General features: G+C 39.7%; 1 protein-coding gene across 1 annotated transcript in view; it reads left to right on the top strand.

Moving 5' to 3' along the window:
• The window catches only part of FMO4 (flavin containing dimethylaniline monoxygenase 4), a 30,314-nt gene extending 10,141 nt beyond the window's left edge, over positions 1 to 20,173 (top strand). The window contains 6 exon segments of the mRNA XM_033428069.1: positions 3,434 to 3,576; positions 4,480 to 4,676; positions 5,743 to 6,095; positions 11,856 to 11,925; positions 18,089 to 18,443; positions 18,445 to 20,173. Of these exon segments, the coding sequence (XP_033283960.1) occupies positions 3,434 to 3,576; positions 4,480 to 4,676; positions 5,743 to 6,095; positions 11,856 to 11,925; positions 18,089 to 18,443; positions 18,445 to 18,516 (1,190 nt within the window). The 3' untranslated portion in view covers positions 18,517 to 20,173.
• Positions 20,174 to 20,965: the final 792 nt, after the last annotated feature.

The raw sequence follows: 20,965 nt of genomic DNA, 5'->3' as shown, positions 1-20,965 counted from the left end.
TGCCAAGTTACTGGTTCTAGGGCTGCCCTTTCAGCAGTTGCATTGGCCTTGTCATTTCCCTTTATTACCTCTGCATCCTTCTCTTGGTGACCCCTACAATGAATCACTCACCTTTTTTGGAAGCTGTACTGCTTCTAAGAGCTTCAGTATTTTTAAGCCATGTTTCACCTGTTTATTCTCCACAGCAGGCATACTTCTTTCCTTCCAGGTAGCCCTGTGTGTGAAGGATGGCATATCCTGGGAATCTGTGTAAATATCTGTGTAAAATCTTCCCTGTCTAAGACTCAGGTGAAGACTATCAACTAGGCCTTTTGGACAGAAGTCCCTGGGGGTAGGCTTCTTGCTTCTATGACTTAGGTCTGGGAGGTCACTGCCTATCCTGCCAGCCTTTTTCCTTCTCTCATAAAACTGCTCCCATCTGTGAATCATTCCTCTTCAGTGTTTGGGAGAGGTCACTTCCTAGGTCAAGGCGACTGGAATAGATCGTGTCTATGGCTTCTATATAATCATGCTCCAAGGGCCCTATTTCTATGGGTAGCAGGGTAGCAGGATTTAGCCTGTGACAGTTTTTTTATGGTAACAACTGGGTTGTCTAAAGGCATAGCCTGAACTTGAATCGACTTTCTGGGGGTTAGCCATTCTGTTCCCTTAGATCTTAACTGAAGCCTGAACCCGGTGTGGAGTCCGTATAGTGATTGGCTGACCAAATGTTAACTTTTCAGCCTCCTTTAGCAGGGTTGTAGTAACTGCTATTGCTGGTAGACAAGAAGGCCATCCCTTAGTAGTTTGATCTAATTGTTTGGAGAAATAAGCAACCACCTGAGTAAGGGGTTCCATTTTTTGAGCTAATACCCTAAGGGTGATTCCCTTTCTTTTATGAATGTAAAGGTCAAAGGGTTTAGCTAAATTTTGGAGGGCCAGGAGAGGAGTCTGAAGTAACTGCTTTTTCAGTTCTTCAAAGGCCCCTTCACATTCTGAATTCCATTCAAAAGGATCATTATCTTTTCTTTTCAACTTTTCATACAGAGTCCCAGCTATTAAACCATAGTTAGGGATCCAGATGTGGCAAAACCTGGCCATCCCCAGGAAACCCCTAAGCTGTCTTTTAGTTTCAGGAGGGGTGAGGCAGCAAATGACTTCTTTCCTTTCCTGGGGTATGCTTCTCTTGCCTTCTGTGAGAATGAAGCCTAGGTAGGTCACCCTAGTTTGTGGTGTTTGAACCTTTTTCTTGGATACCTTATATCCTTTATGTGCTAGGTTGTTCAGGGTGGTTATAGTATTTTTGTCAGAGGCCTCCTTAGTAAGGCTGGCAATCAGAATTTCGTCTACATACTTGAGGAGGGTTCCCTCCTCCAGATGTAGATCTTTTAGGTCTTTAGCTAAAGTTTCCCCAAAGATAGCGGGAGAATTTTTGAACCCTTGAGGCAGGACTGTCCAGCAGTATTATTGTTTTTGTTGCATGTTTGGGTCCTGCCACGCAAAAGCAAAACTTTCTTGTGGCTCTGTGGTTAATGGAATACAGAGGAAGACATCTTTTAAATCTGATACAGAGCCCCAGGTCCTGGTCGACGGTAGAGCGGCCAGCAGGGTGTAGGATTAGACACTACTGGGTGTATATCTTCAGTGGCTTCATTGACTGCCCTGAGGTCCTGTACCATCTGGTATTTCCCATTGGGTTTCTTTACAGGGGGAATGGAGGTATTACAGGCTGACTGACATGGTCTAATAAGGCCCTGGTCAGTTAGGCCCTGTGACACGGGCAGTTCCCAACAAGACCTCCCAGCAGAGTGGGTACTGTTTTCTATTGGGCCATGTATGTACAGATTTTAGATGGACTATCATGGGACTGGCTCCTACAGCTCATCCCATCCATCCCTGGGCCCAGACCTTGGCATTTATTCCAGGGAGATCAACTTGCTCTGTCTGGGGAGGTTTGTCCTCAGCCATTAACATTATCATCTTGTGCCCTTTGTCTAAGGGGACACCAGTCTCCAATTTGTCTCCCATTAGGTGTATAGTAGCTCCCAAGATATCTCTTCCTAGCAGAGGTACGGGGCACTCGGGAACATGCAGGAAGGAATGGGTGAGCCTATGTTTGTCCAGTTTACATTCTGATGGTTCTATGAATGCTCGTTCTTGGACCTTCCCTGAGACCCCCATAATTTTACAACTCTTGTGACTGAGTTTACCTGATCTGGTGTTCAGAACTGAGTAAGTGGCATGAGTGTCAACTAAGAATTCAACAGGCTTTCCCCCCATGTCCAATATTAGCTGGGGCTCCTAGGGGTCAATTGGTGTGCCAGCTTAGCAGCCCCCTGGCCCCATCATTCTTCATCTATCTGGCACTCCCTCCCAATGACTCAGGGTGGGTGGTAGTATAGATTCAGAGGCATTTCCTGAATGCACTTCTGCACATGGTCTGCTGAGCTGAAGTGTCAGGCACAGCCATTTCACACTAGGAACTCTGGTCTGAAATGCTGGGTACAAGGCCTCTTCACATGGTATCCTATGAGCAGGTGAAACTAGACTAAGTACAAAGGAAAAGAAAAAGGTTAGACTTTATTACCCAGTTTCTACTTTTATTTCCAGGGAATTGTTAATGGACTTTGCCAGTGACACAGCCACCACTGTAAATAGCTCTGCTTCCACTGTTACTACCATTCCTAGTTTATATGAATCCATGGTTTATGTCTGTTATATATGCCAAGGAGATAATTACCAAAAAAAAAATCAAGAGGAGAAATATTTGGTAGCCCTTTTCATATATAGTATATCAATATTGTAATAGTGATACTTCCATTGACAGAGTGTTAGGAGCTTGAAAGATCAGTCAGAAATACAAATATAAATAACAAAAGAATAAAGTATAAATAAGCATACAGTATAATAAGACATTAAGCGTATAATAAGACACAAAGTAAAATAAGCATGAAGTAACAAGCCTAAATCACAAGAATAATTACTTTATTTACATGAGAACATGCCACACAATTTCTTTTTGTAAAAAAGAAAATTTCTTAATTCAATTTGTAAACATGTTATATACATAAATCACATTCTGATAGAATATATCTATTGGGTAAAATAACATGCATCAACAGGCTACTTCTTGTCTAGGATGTTCAGGTCATGCATGAGATGTTTCTTATTATTGTCTGCAGTAAGCTTGATTTCCCTAAGTAATTGCTTTAAAACGGAACACGCATGAAATATAAGTTCTCCTATGTTTTTAACAAGGCATGTTATACTAAATCAGTATCTGAGCTTACAGCATCCAGTGGGATAGGGGATGATATACTGGTTCTACTGCCTGCAATTGGGAGCAAGAACAAAGGGCTGCCATATTTCTGGGACTTGCCTTTTCCCACAGACCCTGTGCCTGCCAATGAAGGAGTTACAACTCTAGATATTTCTGATCCCTCTGTCCCTTCAGGAATCCATAAGTTTAAAGGCCAGATCCTGCACAGTCAAGAGTACAAGATCCCAACAGGCTTTCAGGACAAACGCATCTTAGTGATCGGTCTTGGGAACACTGGAGGGGACATTGCAGTGGAGCTCAGTCGAACCGCAGCTCAGGTACACCATCTCTGAATCTGCACTCCCACCCCCAGCATCATTTCTGGTATCTGGAGAGTGGTATTCAAGATTATAAAACACACCGGCCAATCGCTAAATTATGTGGACACAGGGTAAGTGAAAAAAAAATCTTGAAAATCCCTAAAGCCTCTCATAACACACGCTTTACAGAACTGAAAAGATGTCCAAGAGATGTCCAAGAAGGGTCTAAGAAAATTGTGTGAATGCCAGACCACTAAGTATTTTTCAGAGGTACCCCTGGAACAAGATCAAATGAGCAAATTGTTCTACCCATGCCAACTGTCTTTCTTTCACACTCTCTCTCTGTAATTCTGGAAAGAAAATCCATGTAAAAAGAGAAAGGGGAGGTTGTTTTCTGAACATCTCCAAGTTTTCAATTAGAAGTCAGATTTGTACTTCGTTTTGAGGTAAAAGCACCCGTTACTTTGCCCAAGAAGTATGCATAATGATTTTAGAAATTCCAAGCATAGATCCACAAATTAGAAATCTATTCCACTTTATCATAAATTATAGGACAATGATTAGATTTAGAAATAATAGATTTTTATTTAATTTAGTTAAAATTGCTTGCTCAAAACCTCACTTTAAATCCTATATTATTTACATGTAAAACATTGCCAGCTCAATAGCACATGTCTGCTAGTACTATAATTCTTTACTTTAAACATGATGAAAATACTTAACCGATACATAGGTCAGGTCAAAGTGATTTATGAAAATAATGACAGCGGGGGAACACCTAGTCATTTGGAGATCTAGGTACAACTTCACCAGTCCTCTGTTGTTATAAGACCAGAATGTTATAAATCGTTTGAAACATATTGAAGAAAAATACTACAAAAATGATGCACATGTATTTATCCTTCTTGCCTTACTTTTTAGGTTCTTCTCAGTACTAGAACGGGTACCTGGGTCATCAGCCGCTCTTCAAATGGGGGCTACCCATTTAATATGAGGGATACAAGACGCCACAATTTTACTGCACAAGTTCTGCCTTCATGTGTACTAAAGTGGAGTCGAGAGAGGGGCTTGAATAAAAGATTTGATCATACGAATTATGGACTAAATATTACTAAGGGGTACTTATATTTTTATTTAATGGTAAAGTTATTTAATCAATATTTCTCATTCTATTTTATTCAGAACTCAAAATGTTCAATAATTGTGACATTGCCTTTGTTTATCCTGTTCTAAGCTTATTCTTTTAAGACAATGTCTATCAGTACCACAGAAGTTCTTGAAATAGGAGTACTCTCTGTCTGGTAGCAAAATAGTAATTGATGAGGCTAGAAGAAAATGAAGGATGGAAACTTTATTTCCAGTTTGAAAATTACGAAATTTAAATTGGCCTTGAGGGTTCACAGGATGGCTGCCATCCACAAATAGAATATTTGCAGCAACAGTGAGTGCAGATGGCCAGCTCTCACTCACCTTTAATAAATGTCTACTCTGGCTGAACGATTAGAGGTATGAATTGCCAATAGGAATTCCTAGAGTTATATATTTTAATACACATCTATATAGAGCTACACATTTGCAAGGAAAAGGAAAACTTTGAAATGCATGTAAAGTCATTAAATGTGATTTTTATTATATGCATGACCCAAATATTTTTTCTTGGGTAAGATGGCTTTCAACTTACGAAGAAAATTAATAACAACGAATGATTCAATATGTAAATTTTATAGACATTATGTCTGCGGCAATTAGGTAGAATGATGTTCATAATGAAAATATTTATTATGAAAATCTATCGGTAGATTCAATTTTTTTAATCCAAAAATTTTTTTGTAATTTCCTCTTTGCCAAATGCCAATCCTTTGAGGCCTGGGTGATGTGGACCCAAAACTGACTATCAAATGGATTGTTGTGTACTTGATCCTGACATTGCTCCAGAAATTAGACCCAAGAGATAGAGAATTTTAAACCCCACAGGAAAGAGTAGGTTTAGTCATTTTCTACATGCCTTCTACTGGGAGCAGGAAAACAAAAGATGTTATAGAAACAGTAAGTCAGATAGACAACTTTGAATTTGGTCAATTTACTCCCTTGACGTGGCAGATATTTTGAATTGACTAAATAAATCATTTGCTGAGTGTCTTATAAATATAACCACAGTGAATAATTTTCTCCTCTGTGTCAAAGGAAAAAACCAAAAACAATTGTGAATGATGAGCTGCCAACCTGTATCCTCTGTGGGACAGTCACTATGAAAACCAGCGTGAAGGAGTTTACAGAAACCTCTGCTCTCTTTGAAGACGGGACAGTGGAAGAAAACATCGATGTTGTGATCTTCACTACAGGATACACCTTTTCTTTTCCCTTTCTGGAAGAACCTCTCAAAAGCCTTTGTACAAAGAAGACATTCCTGTATAAGCTGGTCTTTCCCTCAAACCTAGAGAGGACAACACTGGCTATGATTGGCTTCATCAGCCTTACAGGATCCATCTTAGCAGGCACAGAGCTCCAAGCACGATGGGCCACAAGAGTATTCAAAGGTACCTGGACTCTATTTAAAGCCCTATGTGAACAAATGAGTTTTGAAACCAGTCCCCTGAGATTTAGCTAAAATCAAACAAATGTGAGTTAAAGTAACATAAAACATCCAAAAAAATTTTAGTGAAGAATTAATTTTATATATGTGTAATATTATGGTGGGTGTGCTTATGTCATTAATGTGACTGAGTGGAAAAAGAGGCTTTGACTCTGTGGATAGAATAAATTTGGACAACAAAATAAAATCACATTTCTCAGAGTAACTGAAAATATTAGAAGCTTCAGGATCCTGTTTTATACTACTCTAGTCAAATCAAGTCTAGTTTAGTCCATTTACTCCTAAGTCTTTCCATTTATGACTATCAGTAGAGTTTTATATTGCTTCCTAAGAAAGACACTGAAATAATACACGCTGTGAATAAAGTTGAGGTCTAAGGAGGTAGTGACTTTTAAGCAATGCCCATAAAAACACTGTAGACACTGGACACAGATTGCTATCAGTTATCACTGTAAGAGCAGAGGTGATAGAGTCAGGGCTACTGGGGTCCAATCCCAACTCATTAGCTTTGCAAGGACCTCTTTAAATCTCAGTCCCTTTTTCTGTAAAATGAGGATGATAAAACCTGTTTCACAAAGGTTTTGTAAAATGAATAACGTCTACAAAGCAATTAGCACAGTTCTTGGCACAGAGTAAATGCTCATTAACTTATAGCTGTTGTTCTTACTATTGCTATTATTATCATACCTCTGTAAAGTAGGGCAAGTTTTAGATTCATAAGCATTTTAAAGAATTCCATTTGTAACTGTATTATTGCATTTGTAAAAATATAAACAGCAATCACAGTTGAGCCAACCAGCTGTCCTTTAGCAGAATTATACCCTTAATGAATAGAAACAATCACCAATAATTAATAAATAGCACATGACACAATATTAAGTAATATTGATTTCTGTCACACTGTAAAAATGTATTAGATATCAACCATACTTTAAAATGTTCTCCTAAATTGACAAACATGATATTTCAACTGGGAGGGTGAGGAGTGGAGGGGAGGAGAAGGTGATTAGGAAATCTCATTTATTTGTATTACAGAAAAAATTCCATGGCATTTGTGATTAAATTATTACAAATGTTTGCTTAAGGCTAATTAAAGTGCTTTCACAGCATTTTCCAATTATATTAAAACAATAGCAAAGATCAATAAAACTAAAAGCTGGTTCTTTGAGAAGATAAACAAAATTGATAAACTATTAGCCAGGCTCATCAAGAAAAAGAGGGAGAGGACTCAAATCAATAAAATTAGAAGTGAAAAAGGAAAAGTTACAACGGACACCGCAGAAATACAAAGCATCATAAGAGATTACTACAAGCAACACTATACCAATAAAATGGACAACCTGGAAGAAATGGACAAATTCTTAGAAAGGTATAACCTTCCAAGACTGAACCAGGAAGAAATAGAAAATATGAACAGACCAATCCCAAGTAATGAAATTGAAACTGTGATTAAAAATCTTCCAACAAACAAAAGTCCAGGACCCGATGGCTACACAGGTGAATTCTATCAAACATTTAGAGACGAGTTAACACCCATCCTTCTCAAACTCTTCCCAAAAATTGCAGAGGAAGGAGCACTCCCAAACTCACTCTGCGAGGCCACCATCACCCTGATACCAAAACCAGACAAAGATACTACAAAAAAAGAAAATTACAGACCAATATCAATGATGAATATAGATGCAAAAATCCTCAACAAAATACTAGCAAACAGAATCCAACAACACATTACAAGGATCATACACCATGATCAAGTGGGATTAATCCCAGGGATGCAAGGATTCTTCAATATACGCCAATCAATCAATGTGATACACCATATTAACAAATTGAAGAATAAAAACAACATGATCATCTCAATAGATGCAGAAAAAGCTTTTGACAAAATTCAACACCCATTTATGATAAAAACTCTCCAGAAAGTGGGCATAGAGGGAAACTACCTCAACATAATAAAGGCCATGTATGACAAACCCACAGCAAACATCATTCTCAATGGTGAAAAGCTGAAAACATTTCCTCTAAGATCAGGAACAAGACAAGGATGTCCACTCTCACCACTCTTATTCAACATAGTTTTGGAAGTCCTAGCCATGGCAATCAGAGAAGAAAAAGAAATAAAAGGAATACAAATTGGAAAAGAAGAAGTAAAACTGTCACTGTTTGCAGATGACATGATACTATACATAGAGAATCCTAAAGATGCCACCAGAAAACTACTAGAGCTAATCAATGAATTTGGTAAAGTTGCAGGATACAAAATTAATGCACAGAAATCTCTTGCATTCCTATACACTAACAACGAAATACCAGAAATAGAAATTAAGGAAACAATCCCATTCACCATTGCAACAAAAAGAATGAACTACCTATGAATAAACCTACCTAAGGATGTAAAAGCCCTGTACTCAGAAAACTATAAGACACTGATTAAAGAAATCAAAGATGACACAAACAGATGGAGAGATATACCACATTCTTGGATTGGAAGAATCAATATTTTGAAAATGGCTATACTACTCAATGCAATCTACAGATTCAATGCAATCCCTATTAAATTACCAGTGGCATTTTTTAGAGAACTAGAACAAAAAATCTTAAAATTTGTACGGTGACACAAAGGACCCCGAATAGCCAAAGCAGTCTTGAGGGAAAAAAACGGAGCTGGAGGAATCAGAGTCCCTGACTTCAGACTATACTACAAAGCTACAGTAATCAAGATAATATGGTACTGGCACAAAAACAGAAATGTAGATCAATGGAACAGGATAGAAAGCCCAGAGATAAAGCCATGCACCTGTGGTCAACTAATCTATGACAAAGGAGGCAAGGATATACAATGGAGAAAAGACAGTCTCTTCAATAAGTGGTGCTGGGAAAACTGGACAGCTACATGGAAAAGAATGAAATTAGAACACTCCCTAACACCATACACAAAAACAAACTCAAAATGGATTAGAGACCTAAATGTAAGACCAGACACTATACAAATCTTAGAGGAAAACAGGAAGAACACTCTGTGACATAAATCACAGCAAGATCTTTTCTGACCCACCTCCTAGAGTAATGGAAATAAAAACAAAAATAAACAAATGGGACCTAATGAAACTTAAAACTTTTCGCACAGCAAAGAAAAGACAACCCTCAGAATGGGAGAAAATATTTGCAAACAAATCAACAAAGGATTAATCTCCAAGATATATAAACAGCTCATGCACCTCAATATTAAAAAAACAAACAACCCAATCAAAAAACGGGCAGAAGACCTAAATAGACATGTCTCCAAAGAAGACATACAGATGGCCAAGAGGTACATGAAAAGCTGCTCAACATCACTAATTATTAGAGAAATGCAAATCAAAATTACAATGAGGTATATCACCTCACACCAGTCAGAATGGGCATCATCAGAAAATCTACAAACAACAAATGCTAGAGAGGGTGTGGAGAAAAGGGAACCCTCTTGCACTGTTGGTGGGAATGTAAATTGATACAGCCTCCATGGAGAACAGTATGGAGGTTCCTTAAAAAACTAAAAATAGAATTACCATATGACCCAGTAATCCCACTACTGGGCATATACCCAGAGAAAACCATATTTCAAAAAGACACATGCACCCCAATGTTCATTGCAGCACTATTTACAAGAGCCAGGTCATGGAAGCAACCTAAATACCTGGTGACAGAAGAATAGATAAAGAAGATGTGGTACATATATACAATGGAATATTAGTCATAAAATGGAACGAAATTGGATCATTTGTAGAGACGTGAATGAATCTAGAGACTGTCGTACAGAGTGAAGTAAGTCAGAAAGAGAAAAACAAATATTGTATATTAACGCATATATGTGAAACCTAGAAAAATTTTACAGATGAACCAGTTTGCAAGGCAGAAATTGAGACACAGATGTAGAGAACAAACTTATGGACACCAAGGGGAGAAAGTGGGGGCAGAGGGTAGGATGAATTGGGAGACTGAGATTGACATATATACATTAATATGTATGAAATAGGTAACTAATTTTTTAAAAAAGCCACAATGAAATATCGCCTCATACCTATAAGAATGGCTATTATCAAAAAAACAAAAGATAACCTGTGTTGACAAGAATGTGGAAAAATTGGAACCCTTCTACACTATTTGTGGGAATGCAATAGTGCAGCCACTATGGAAAATAGTACAGAGGTGGCTAAGAAATTAAAATTAGAAGTACCATATGACCCAGCCATCTCACTCCTGGGTATATATCCAAAAGAATTGAAGTCAGCGTCACAAGGAGATATCTGCACTGCCATATTCATGGAAGCATTGTTCCCAATAGTCAAGATATAGAAACAACTTAACTGTCCATCAGTGAATAAATGGGTAAAGAATATACAGACAATGAAATATTACTCAACCTTAAAAAAAAAAATCCTGCCATCTGTGACAACATAGATGAATCTGGAGAACATTATGCTAAATGAAATAAGTCACAGAAGGACAAATGCTGCATGATCCCACTTATATGAGGAATCTGAAATAGTCAAGCTCATAGAAGCAGAGAGTAGAAAGGTGGTTAGCAGGGACTGCGGGAAGGGGAATGGGGAGTTGTTGTTTGATGAGTATAAAGTTTCAGTTATGCTAGATGAACATGCTCTACAGATCTGCTGTACAGCACAGTGACTATACTTAACGATACTGTATTACACACCAGAAATTTTGTTAAGAGGGCAGATCTCATGTTATGTTCAATAAAAAAATAAGACAATCCCAAAACAAAAACAAAAACACAGAAGACTCTTAAGTACCTGGATTTTTTAGGTATTTTATAATGAGCTCAAAAATGCTTATCAGAATGACAGAGCTCAGCCCTGCCCCCTCCCCCGTTCAGAGAAAAAAAAAAAAGGAATGACAGAGCTGAGAAAACAAAACTTGATTAGATCACACCATAGCAGTGATTGCAAGCCTCTCCAGAGAGCCTCCAAGAGGCAGTCTGGGAACCACCAAGTGAAGTCTTTCCAGCTTTATACAGGATAAAATGATCCTAGTGGCAAGTATACTACAGAGCTAAGTCAGACCTTTCTCATGTAGGTTAGTAACCCCACACCCTGGGGTCAGCAACTTGGCAACTGACAAGGGCAGGACTGGCCAGAAAAGAGAGACTGTCCGTGTCTAGGTGGATTATTGAGAACAAGCACATCCTCACAACAGCTCAAGCAGACAGAGCCTTTGTGAGATTGAGAGACTGCCTGGCCCCTTCCATGCCTGAGCCTCCCCATGTAACAAAATGAAGACATACCAAAGCAGGGTTATAAGAATGGGGTCATTTTAAGTGTTTACAGTTAACCAGCTAATAGTTTTAATGCACACACACAAATATAATGTGGAGGTATATATACAATATAATGTAAATAATATTATATGTCAATATATGTAAAGTGCAAGCAGATGAAGAGGGGCAGGTCCTGATGACCAGTGCAGTGCAGGCTCAGCCACGGGGCATCTGTCCTCACAATTCCAGCAGTACAGTACCCTGCTTAAGTGAATTCAGAGGGGGAATTTACCTCCAAACAATTACCCTCTGCACTCTAATTCCATTCTAAGCTTTGATGACCACATGTTTTGAGGTTGGAGCAGTGGGGGGCCAGAAATCAGGGGGAGGAGAACTCAACGGAAGAGGCACATGTGACTTTACTGTTGTTTCTGACTTTCCTTACAGGACTCTGTAAGATACCTCCATCTCAAAAATTGATGGCTGAGGCTACGAAAAAGGAGCAGCTCATAGAAAGGTATGAAATATAGCCTGCTACCAATATATTCCATTACAAAAAAAAAAAAGATTTTCAATATAAAAGCCATTCCTAGAGAAGCAATGTGGTAGGATGGAAATAATTGCATTATGAGTCAGAAGAATATGTTTTCAGTCCCTACTTTTCCACCAACTAGATTTGTGGCCTTAGATGTGTCCAATGGAGGGACCAGGTCACTCCACTGAGTCTGGCCCAGGACAGATGGCAACCCTTTGTTCACTTGCCCCCAAAGCCCTGTTCTCTTTGTTCTCCTCCTACTTCTCAGGCTGCTCTTTCTAGGCATTTACAGGTGTCTCCTCTTCCTCACTCCTGAAAAATGGTGAACCCCAGCCTTAATCCTCAGACCTCTTCTCACTTCTATTAACACTCACTCCTAGGTGGCCTCACCAGGCCTGTGGCTTTAAATGCCATCACACACTCATGGCTCCCAAACTTGGATCTCTAGCCCAAATCTCTCCTCGGAACTCCAACTCTTAATCCAACCCCCTCTAGATAGCTCCACTTAGATACGTAATAGGTGTTTGAAATTTAATATGTCTAAAAACTAACCCTCGACCTCCACCTGCACATGGGCTGCTCTGAGACTTTCCCCTTCTCAGTCAATGGCTACTTATTCCAGTTGAACAGTCAAAAACTTTGGAATGATCTTTTTTTCCTCTTTTTCTCTCACATCCTCAGCAAATACTGTCAACTCTTACCTTCAAATAAATTCAGAATCCAGACCCTTCTCACGACCCTGGCTGCTACCACCCCAGAACAGGCCACTATCATCTCTCACCAGGACACTTGCTGTCACCTCTTATCTGGTCTCTGTACCTCCTGTCTGCTATTCTACAGTCTAACCTTGACGTTGCACAAGAGTGACCAATGCTAACATTGCTCTTCTGTTGAAAACCCTCTGACTGCTTCCCATTTCACTCCCAGAAACTTCCCTGCAGCTCTGCACCCCTATAGGCAACCAGCTACCTCTATGCCCTCATTGCCTCCCGTTCTCCCACCTCACCCATACTGCTCCAGTCACTCCAGACAGCTCCCTGCTCTTCCAACATGCCAAGCATAGCCCCCTCAGAACCTTTGCACTTACTGTTCCCTCTGCCTGGAATGTTCTGCCCCCACCCCGTACCTGTAGGTTCACTCTGCTCAAATATCACCTCATAAGAGAGAAGCCTTCGCTGAGAACACTGTATAAAATAGCAAACCACTCAGTCTCATCATTGCCTCTTCCCCTTTACCCTCCTTTATATTTCTTCATAATTCCTATTACCGCTTGATATATTCTATATCTATTTGGCTGGGGTTTTTTTTCTACAGCCTGATGATTTTCCCTGTTAGAATGTAAGTTCCTTGATAGCAAGGACTTTGTTTTACTCACTGTTGAACTCCCAGCACCTAGGATGGTGCCTGTCATGTGATACACACTTAAGACTGATTGATTAATTGAAGGAAAGAATGAATAATTGAAAGAATGACATTGGCACATCATGAAGGTTTACTAACAACAGAAATAAGTGGGAACAGAGCCTTCATATACACTATACAGTTGACCCTTGAACAACACAGGTTTGAACTGCGTGGGTCCACTTACGCGTAGAATTTTTTCAATATATTGGAAAAATTGGGAGAGGTTTGTGACAATTTGAAAAAACTCACAGATGAATCACAAAGCCTAGAAATACTGAAAAAATTAAGAAAATTTAGGTATGTTATGAATGCGCAAAATATACGTATCAGATACTAGTCTATTTTATTATTTACTACCATCAAATATACAAAAATCTATTTTAAAATTTATCAAAACTTGCACACATAAACACAGACCATGCATGGCACCATTCACAATCAAGAGAAATGTAAATAAATGTAAAGATGCAGTATTAAATCATAACAGCAGAAACTTAACTGTAGTATATACTGTACTACTGCAATAACTTCATAGCCACCTCCTGTTGCTATTGTGATCAGCTCAGGTGTTTCAACTATCAGCTTAATATGTCATGTGATGCTAATCATCTCTGCAAGAGCAGTTCATCTCTCCAGTAAATTTCGTGTCTCAGTAAAAAGTGATCTCTTGCAGTTATCACGTATTTTCCGTCGTGTTTAGTAAACCTTGAATAATACCACAGGACCCATACAAAAGTCTCACTAGTGATGCTAGAAATGCTCCCAAGGAGGAGAAAAAAGTCATGACATTACAAGAAAAAGTTGATATGTACAATAGATTGAGGTTTGCTAGCTGCAGTTGCCTGTCTTTTCAAGATAAATGAATCCAGCATAAGGACTGTTATTTTAAAAAAGAAAATTTGTGAAGCCATCGCTGTAGCTATGCCAGCAGGCATGAAAACCTTGCACTTTTTGTGAAATACCTTTTTATCTTGTATTGAAAATGCAGCTTTTATATGTGTGCAGAATTACTGTAAGAAAGGCATAGTTATAGACTAACATGACTTAAGAAAAAGTGAAGTCATTACACAACAACTTAAAGCAAAAGAAAAGTGAGGAAGATTGTAATGCCAGAGAAGGATGGTTTGATAACTTTAGAAAGAGATTTGTCTTTTAAAACGTCAAGATAGGGACTCCTCTCATGGCGCAGTAGTTAAGAATCCACCTGCCAATGCAGGGGACACGGGTTCAAGCCCTGGTCCGGGAAGATCCCACATACCACGGAGCTACTAAGCCCACGCGCCACAACTACTGAGCCTGTGCTCTAGAGCCCGCGAGCCACAACTACTGAGCCCACGTGCCACAACTACTGAAGCCTGCGCGCCTAGGGCCTGTGCTCTGCAACAAGAGAAACCACTGCAATAAGAAGCCCGCACAGCACAACGAAGAGTAGCCCCCACTCACCGTTAACTAGAGAAAGCCCGTGCGCAGCAACGAAGACCCAATGGAGCCAAAAATTAATTAATTAATTGATTAATTTTTTTTTAATGTCAAGATAATGGGAGGAGCAGCTTCTGCTGACCAAGAGGCAGCAGACAAAGTTCCAAGACACCATTAAGAGAAGGATACCTGCTTGAACAGGTGTTTAATGCAAACAAAAGTGCCCTATTCTAGAGGGGAAAAAAAGGCCACAAAGGACATTTATTAGTAAAGAAGAGAACTAAGCACCAGAATTTAAGGCAGGAAGGCGTAGGCTAACTCTACTGTTGTGTGTAAATGCAGTCAGGTTTATGATTAGGACTGCCTTATCTATAAAGCTGCTAACCTCAAGCCTTGAATGGAAAAGATAAATACCAGCTGCCAGTCTTTTGGGTATACAACAAGAAGGCCTGGACAATGAGAACCCTTTTTCTGGATTGGTTCCTTCCATGCCTTGTCCCTAAAATCAGGAAGTTCCTTGCCAGTAAGGGACTGTCTTTTAAAGTTCTTTTGATATTGAATAATGCCCCTGGCCACCCAGAACCCATGATTTCAACACAAAGCGCTGAAGTGCTCTATGGAAGGAATTGTCAGTGCTATGGAAGAAAACAGAACATCGGGAAAGTCTGGAAGGATTACACCATTGAAGATGCCATTGTTGTTATAGGAAAAGCCGTGAAAGCCATCAAGTCTGAAACAATAAACTCCTGCTGGAGAAGACTGTGTCCAGATCTTGCGCGTGAGTTCACAGGATTTATGACAGAGCCAATTAAGAAAACCATGAAAGAGATTGTAGATATGGCCAAAAAAATAAAATAAAAATAAAAATAAAAAGCAGGGGGTGAAGGGTTTCAAGATAAAGATCTTGGAGAAATTCAGGAGCTAAGAGAGAGGGCTTCCCCGGTGGCACAGTGGTTAAGAATCCACCACCAATGCAGGGGACACTGGTTCGAGCCCTGGTCCAGGAAGGTCCCACATGCTGCAGAGCAACTAAACCCGTCTGCCAGAACTACTGAGCCTCCGCTCTAGAGCTCACGAGCCACAACTACTGAGCCCACGTGCCACAACTACTGAAGCCCGCATACCTAGAGCCCGTGCTCCACAACAAGAGAAGCCACCGTAATGAGAAGCCTACACACCGCAATGAAGAGTAGCCCCCGCTCGCCGCAACTAGAGGAAGACCCAACACAGGCAAAAAAAAAAAAAAAAAAGCTTAACAGAGGGAATTCCCTGGCCATCCAATGGTTAGGACTCTGTGCTTCCACTACAGAGGGCAAGGGTTCGATCCCTGGTCTGGGAACTAAGACCCTGCATGTCACGCACAGCGCGGCCACACACACACACACACACACACACACACACACACACACACACACACACACACACACACACGAGCTAATAGAAACCACACCAGAGGAATTAACAGAAGACAACTTGATGGAGATGAGTGCTTCTGAACCAGTGCAAGATGATAAGGAAGAAGACATAGAAGAAGCAGTGCCAGAAAACAAAGTGACATTAGACAATCTGGCAGAAGGGCTCCAAGTATTTAAGACTGATTTTGACTGATTTTATGACATGGACCCTTCTATGATACAGGCACTGAAACCAAAGCAAATGATGGAAGAAGAATTGGTACCTTATAGAAACATTTTTAGAGAAATGAAAAAGCAAAAAAGTCAGACAGAAATTACAGTGTTTCCATAAAGTCACACTACATGTACCTGCCTCTTCAGCCTCCCCTTCATCTCCTCCACCTCTTCTGCCTCTGCCACCCCCGAGACAGCAGGACCAAGCTTCCTCTTCCTCTGCCTCCTCAGCCCACTCAATGTGGAGATGCCAATGAAGACCTTTATGATGACCCACTTCCCCTTAATAAATAGTAAATAATCATCATGCCCTACTGTCAATAGATTTATCTGTTGTGTTTGTGCGTCTGTCTTCATGTGAAAATCTAAAAACTGCATGGCAAGAATTGTATGAGAAGTTTTTGTGTCATCATCGTCATCATTGCTTAAGTATCTGTCATGTAGAACATCGTGTGTAAGACTTGTACTGAAGTGGATAGCCCATCCTTACATAGGTATAAAGTGAGTGATATTTACAGTAATATAAAATTAATAATGTGTTAGTTTTCTTACTATTTTCTAACTTTGCTTTCAAAGAATTACATTACTGTACAATATGCCTCTTTCTCTCATATTTGGAGAAACTGTCTATCAGCCTGTCATCACAGGTAAGTGGGTTTTTTTAATGTAACAATGTTTCCAATACTGTACTATGAATATGACTGTAATGCTGTATACCATAAAAATTTTATAATGATTCATTCATTAGTATATAGGCTAGGGTTCCATGAAATAATCACATTGCTGCTGCTTTTTCATTATCAATGTATGATTCATTATACTTGTAAATAAATATGAATTTCTTTTTCACATTATCTTTTCATTTTTGATGAAAATGATGTCTAGTGTTTGGGATACAAACAACATCTACAGTATTTTGTATCATATAAGACAATATTGATATAGTTACCAATTGACAATTCATCTTATAAACAGATGACATAAACTCATGGTATTGATGAGTACAGTACAGTACTGTAAATATATTTTCTCTTCCTTATGATTTTCTTAATAACATTTTCTTTTCTCTAGCTTACTCACTCTATTATAAGAATACAGTATAGAATCATACAACATACAAAGTATGTGTTAATCTACTGTTTATGCTGTCAGTATGGCCTCCAGTTAACTACTAATAATTTATTAGTAGTTAAGTTTGAGGGGAATCAAAAGTTTCATGTGGATTTTCAACTACATGGTGGGTTGGTGCCCCTAACTCTCTCGTTGTTCAAGGGTCAACTGTACTTATATCTGTATCATGTTCAGTACTGCTACGCCAATTACGGTCCTCTCAACTCACAATTAACATCAATAAAAATAATTTAGGTAGCTATATATGTGATGCTTTCTTATCATGTTTATTTATTCAACAAATAAGATATTTTAACTGATCTGATTTTATCCTCCTATCAAATTCAAGAACCTAAAACATTATTTAAATCTCCTCTTCCAATTGCCTCCTTCTACCATCTCCTTTAACAAAATTAATTATGCTCACAAATACCCTATGCAAATAAACTCCTCTTATTTTTTTCTCTTCAACACAGAAAAACATTCCTGACATGGTTTGACTCCAATAGAAAGAAACAAAATGGTGGGAGGTGGGGTAACTCATAACTTGAAAATCAAAAGTGATCCATCTTCTTTCCTATCAGGGGTTTGATGAAAGATACCAGTGGAGACAAACTTGACTACATTTCCTACATGGATGAACTTGCTGCCTGCATAGGCACGAAGCCCAATGTCCCACTTCTGTTCCTCAAGGATCCCAGACTAGCTTGGGAAGTTTTCTTTGGACCATGTACTCCTTACCAGTATCGCCTAATGGGCCCTGGAAAATGGGATGGAGCCAGAAATGCCATCCTGACCCAGTGGGACAGGACACTGAAACCCTTAAAAACTCGAATAGTTCCTGATTCCTCCAAGCCTGCCTCCACGTCACGTTATTTGAAAGCTTGGGGGGCACCTATCCTGCTCGCCTCCCTTCTACTGATCTGTAAATCTTCACTTTTTTATGAAATTGGTGCCAGAAAAACTATGGGACAGAATTTCTCCTTACTTAATAAGTATTTGGCGAGGATAAATCTGCTTGGTTATGAGGGTTGTACCAAGTCATATTAATTCTATTCCCAAATATCTTGTGTTTTCCACTTCTCTTCTCCATCATAACTGTTATCATCCAAGGTTAGGTCTAATCATCTCTTATCTGAATTATTGTACTATCTTTCTCTCTAGTCTCAGTAACCCCTTTTTTTTTGCCTCCTTTACCTAAGCAATTATTCTAAAATAAAAAATATTGTCATTGTTTCTATCAAGATCCTGGCAGGAATAAGATAGAACTCAAATTAGGTAATTTAATATAAAGATTATGTCAAGTGGTTTGGGCAGAGTGTAGGGAAATCATAAGTAGAATGAAATTCTGCCAGACTAGTAACAATGAGGTGCTTCTACCATCCGTAGGCCTAATGAGGAAAGGGGAGAAAACAATTATGAATGAGAGAGAGGGAGAGAGAGAGAGAGATTATGTACAGAGGGCCACCTCTCAAGAACTATGACCTCCAGCTGACCAATGAAGGCAGTCCATGGTGACCCCAACAGTACTAGGGAAATTAATTGCCGAATCTTAGGCTCTTCCATCCCGCTGCCCGTGCTACCCAGTGGCCTAACCCAACCAAAATTTAGAGGGCAAGGTTACTGACTATTGTGGATTTAATTGCACCCCCACACACACACCAAAAGATATATTCAAGTCGTAACCCCTGGTACCTGTGAATGTGACCTTACTTGGAAGTAGGATCTTTGCAAATGTATATAAGTTAAGATGAGATCATACTGAAGTAGGGTGAGCTAGATCCAATATAAAAAGAGGATCCTTATAAAAAGAGGATAAGACACACAGAGACACAGTCACAGTGGAGAATGCCACGTGAAGACAGGCAGAGATTGGAGTGATGCATCTAAGGATCGCCAAGCAAGCAAACACTGGAAGGTAAGAGAGAGGCACAGATCAGATTCTCCCTCAAAAGCTCCAGAGGGAGCAACCCTGCCAACAATTCCGGACTCCTAGCCTCCAGAAGTGTGAAAGCATAAGCTACCCACTCTGTGGTACTTTGCTCTGGCAATCCTAGGTTACCAATACACCAACTGATGTGTTAGGAGGTGAGCCTCCTAAGCCACAGAGCAAAGCAAAGATGATGGGGAGTGTATAGGAAAGGGCAACCAGAAAGGATCCAGAGCAGACACGTTGCTTTCCAGTGTAAAAATCCTTCAAAGTTTGTCCCTTGATTAGAGATAATAAATTCCTTAGCCTGGAAGAGGAGACTCTTCATGACCTGAGTCCCTTTGCCTAGGGCACCAGAATCCTGTCCTGCAGCTACCCCTCCACTTCAAACCCTGCCATCTAGTACTACCAGACTACGGACTGTGCTGTACCTCCTCACTTTGGCACAAGCTGTTGCCTCTTCCAGTCCCTCGAATCCATACCTGACTGTCTTTCTAGAGAGAGCTTGATTTTCACCCTCTGTGAAGCCTTCCCTGATTCCCCAAAGCAGAGCTGACTGCCCCTTCGTAATGATTGTGCCTCATGTACTACTCTGTCATTGTTCTGTTCTTGCTATAGCGTAATTTTCTTTTTCTGTCTGTCTCCTAATGAATGGTGAGTTCTTGAGAGGAACCATGTTCAGCTAAAACACTGCCTGATAAAAAGACTGCAAAATAAATATTTGATGACTGAACAGTGACCTCACTGGCTGACGTTCCTTGTCTCTCCTCTTCTACCCACATTCTTTTCTTCTGCCAACTTGATAAATTACCTCAGATTACCTCAGCTCTGCAAATGAACAATGACAGTCCACCAACACCTATTTCACAGACAGTCTTTGTGGCAATCAGAATAAATACAACTAACTAATCCATAACTGGGAGCACTGGTTCAAAGTGCTAACTCTAGTATTCAACCTGGATTATAATCCCAGCTCTTCCATTAGCTGTAAGGCCTTGGCCAAATTACTTAGCCTCTCTGAGCCTCAAGTGTCCTCAGCTGGAAAATGAGGAGAAAAGAATAGTATCACCTACCTCAAAAGTAAACATTAAGTTTACTTAACAATATAGTGTGCTACTTACACAGTAAATTACCTATTAACAGCTGAGGAGTCTGAGGACATTTTTAATTCTCTGAATTAAAGGATTTGAAAATGATTGCCTGTTGCCTAATCAGAGAGTATGGCCTTTGCTCTCTGTGGATTGTCTGGTAGCACTTTCCAACTACGATTACTCTTTTGTCCTTGTGCCCCACCCCCACCCAAACCTTGAGGTGTGCTGCCACCACCATCGCTGCCACTATCACTGCACCACCCTCATGCTTCTCAGATGGACCTTCCAGGATACAGTAAGCAAATAATAGCAAAGGAAGAATTATTCTCAATCATCAAGAGTGGACCTCCTGTCAGAAGAACCTAGGGGCAAGACAGGAATAAAGACACAGACCTACTAAAGCATGGACTTGAGGATATGGGGAGGGGGAAGGGTAAGCT

This window comes from Orcinus orca, chromosome 1 (genome assembly GCF_937001465.1).
Source record: "Orcinus orca chromosome 1, mOrcOrc1.1, whole genome shotgun sequence".
NCBI lineage: Eukaryota > Metazoa > Chordata > Mammalia > Artiodactyla > Delphinidae > Orcinus > Orcinus orca.
Note: the sequence above shows the minus strand (reverse complement) of the source record. Positions and strands in the feature narration are given on the sequence as shown.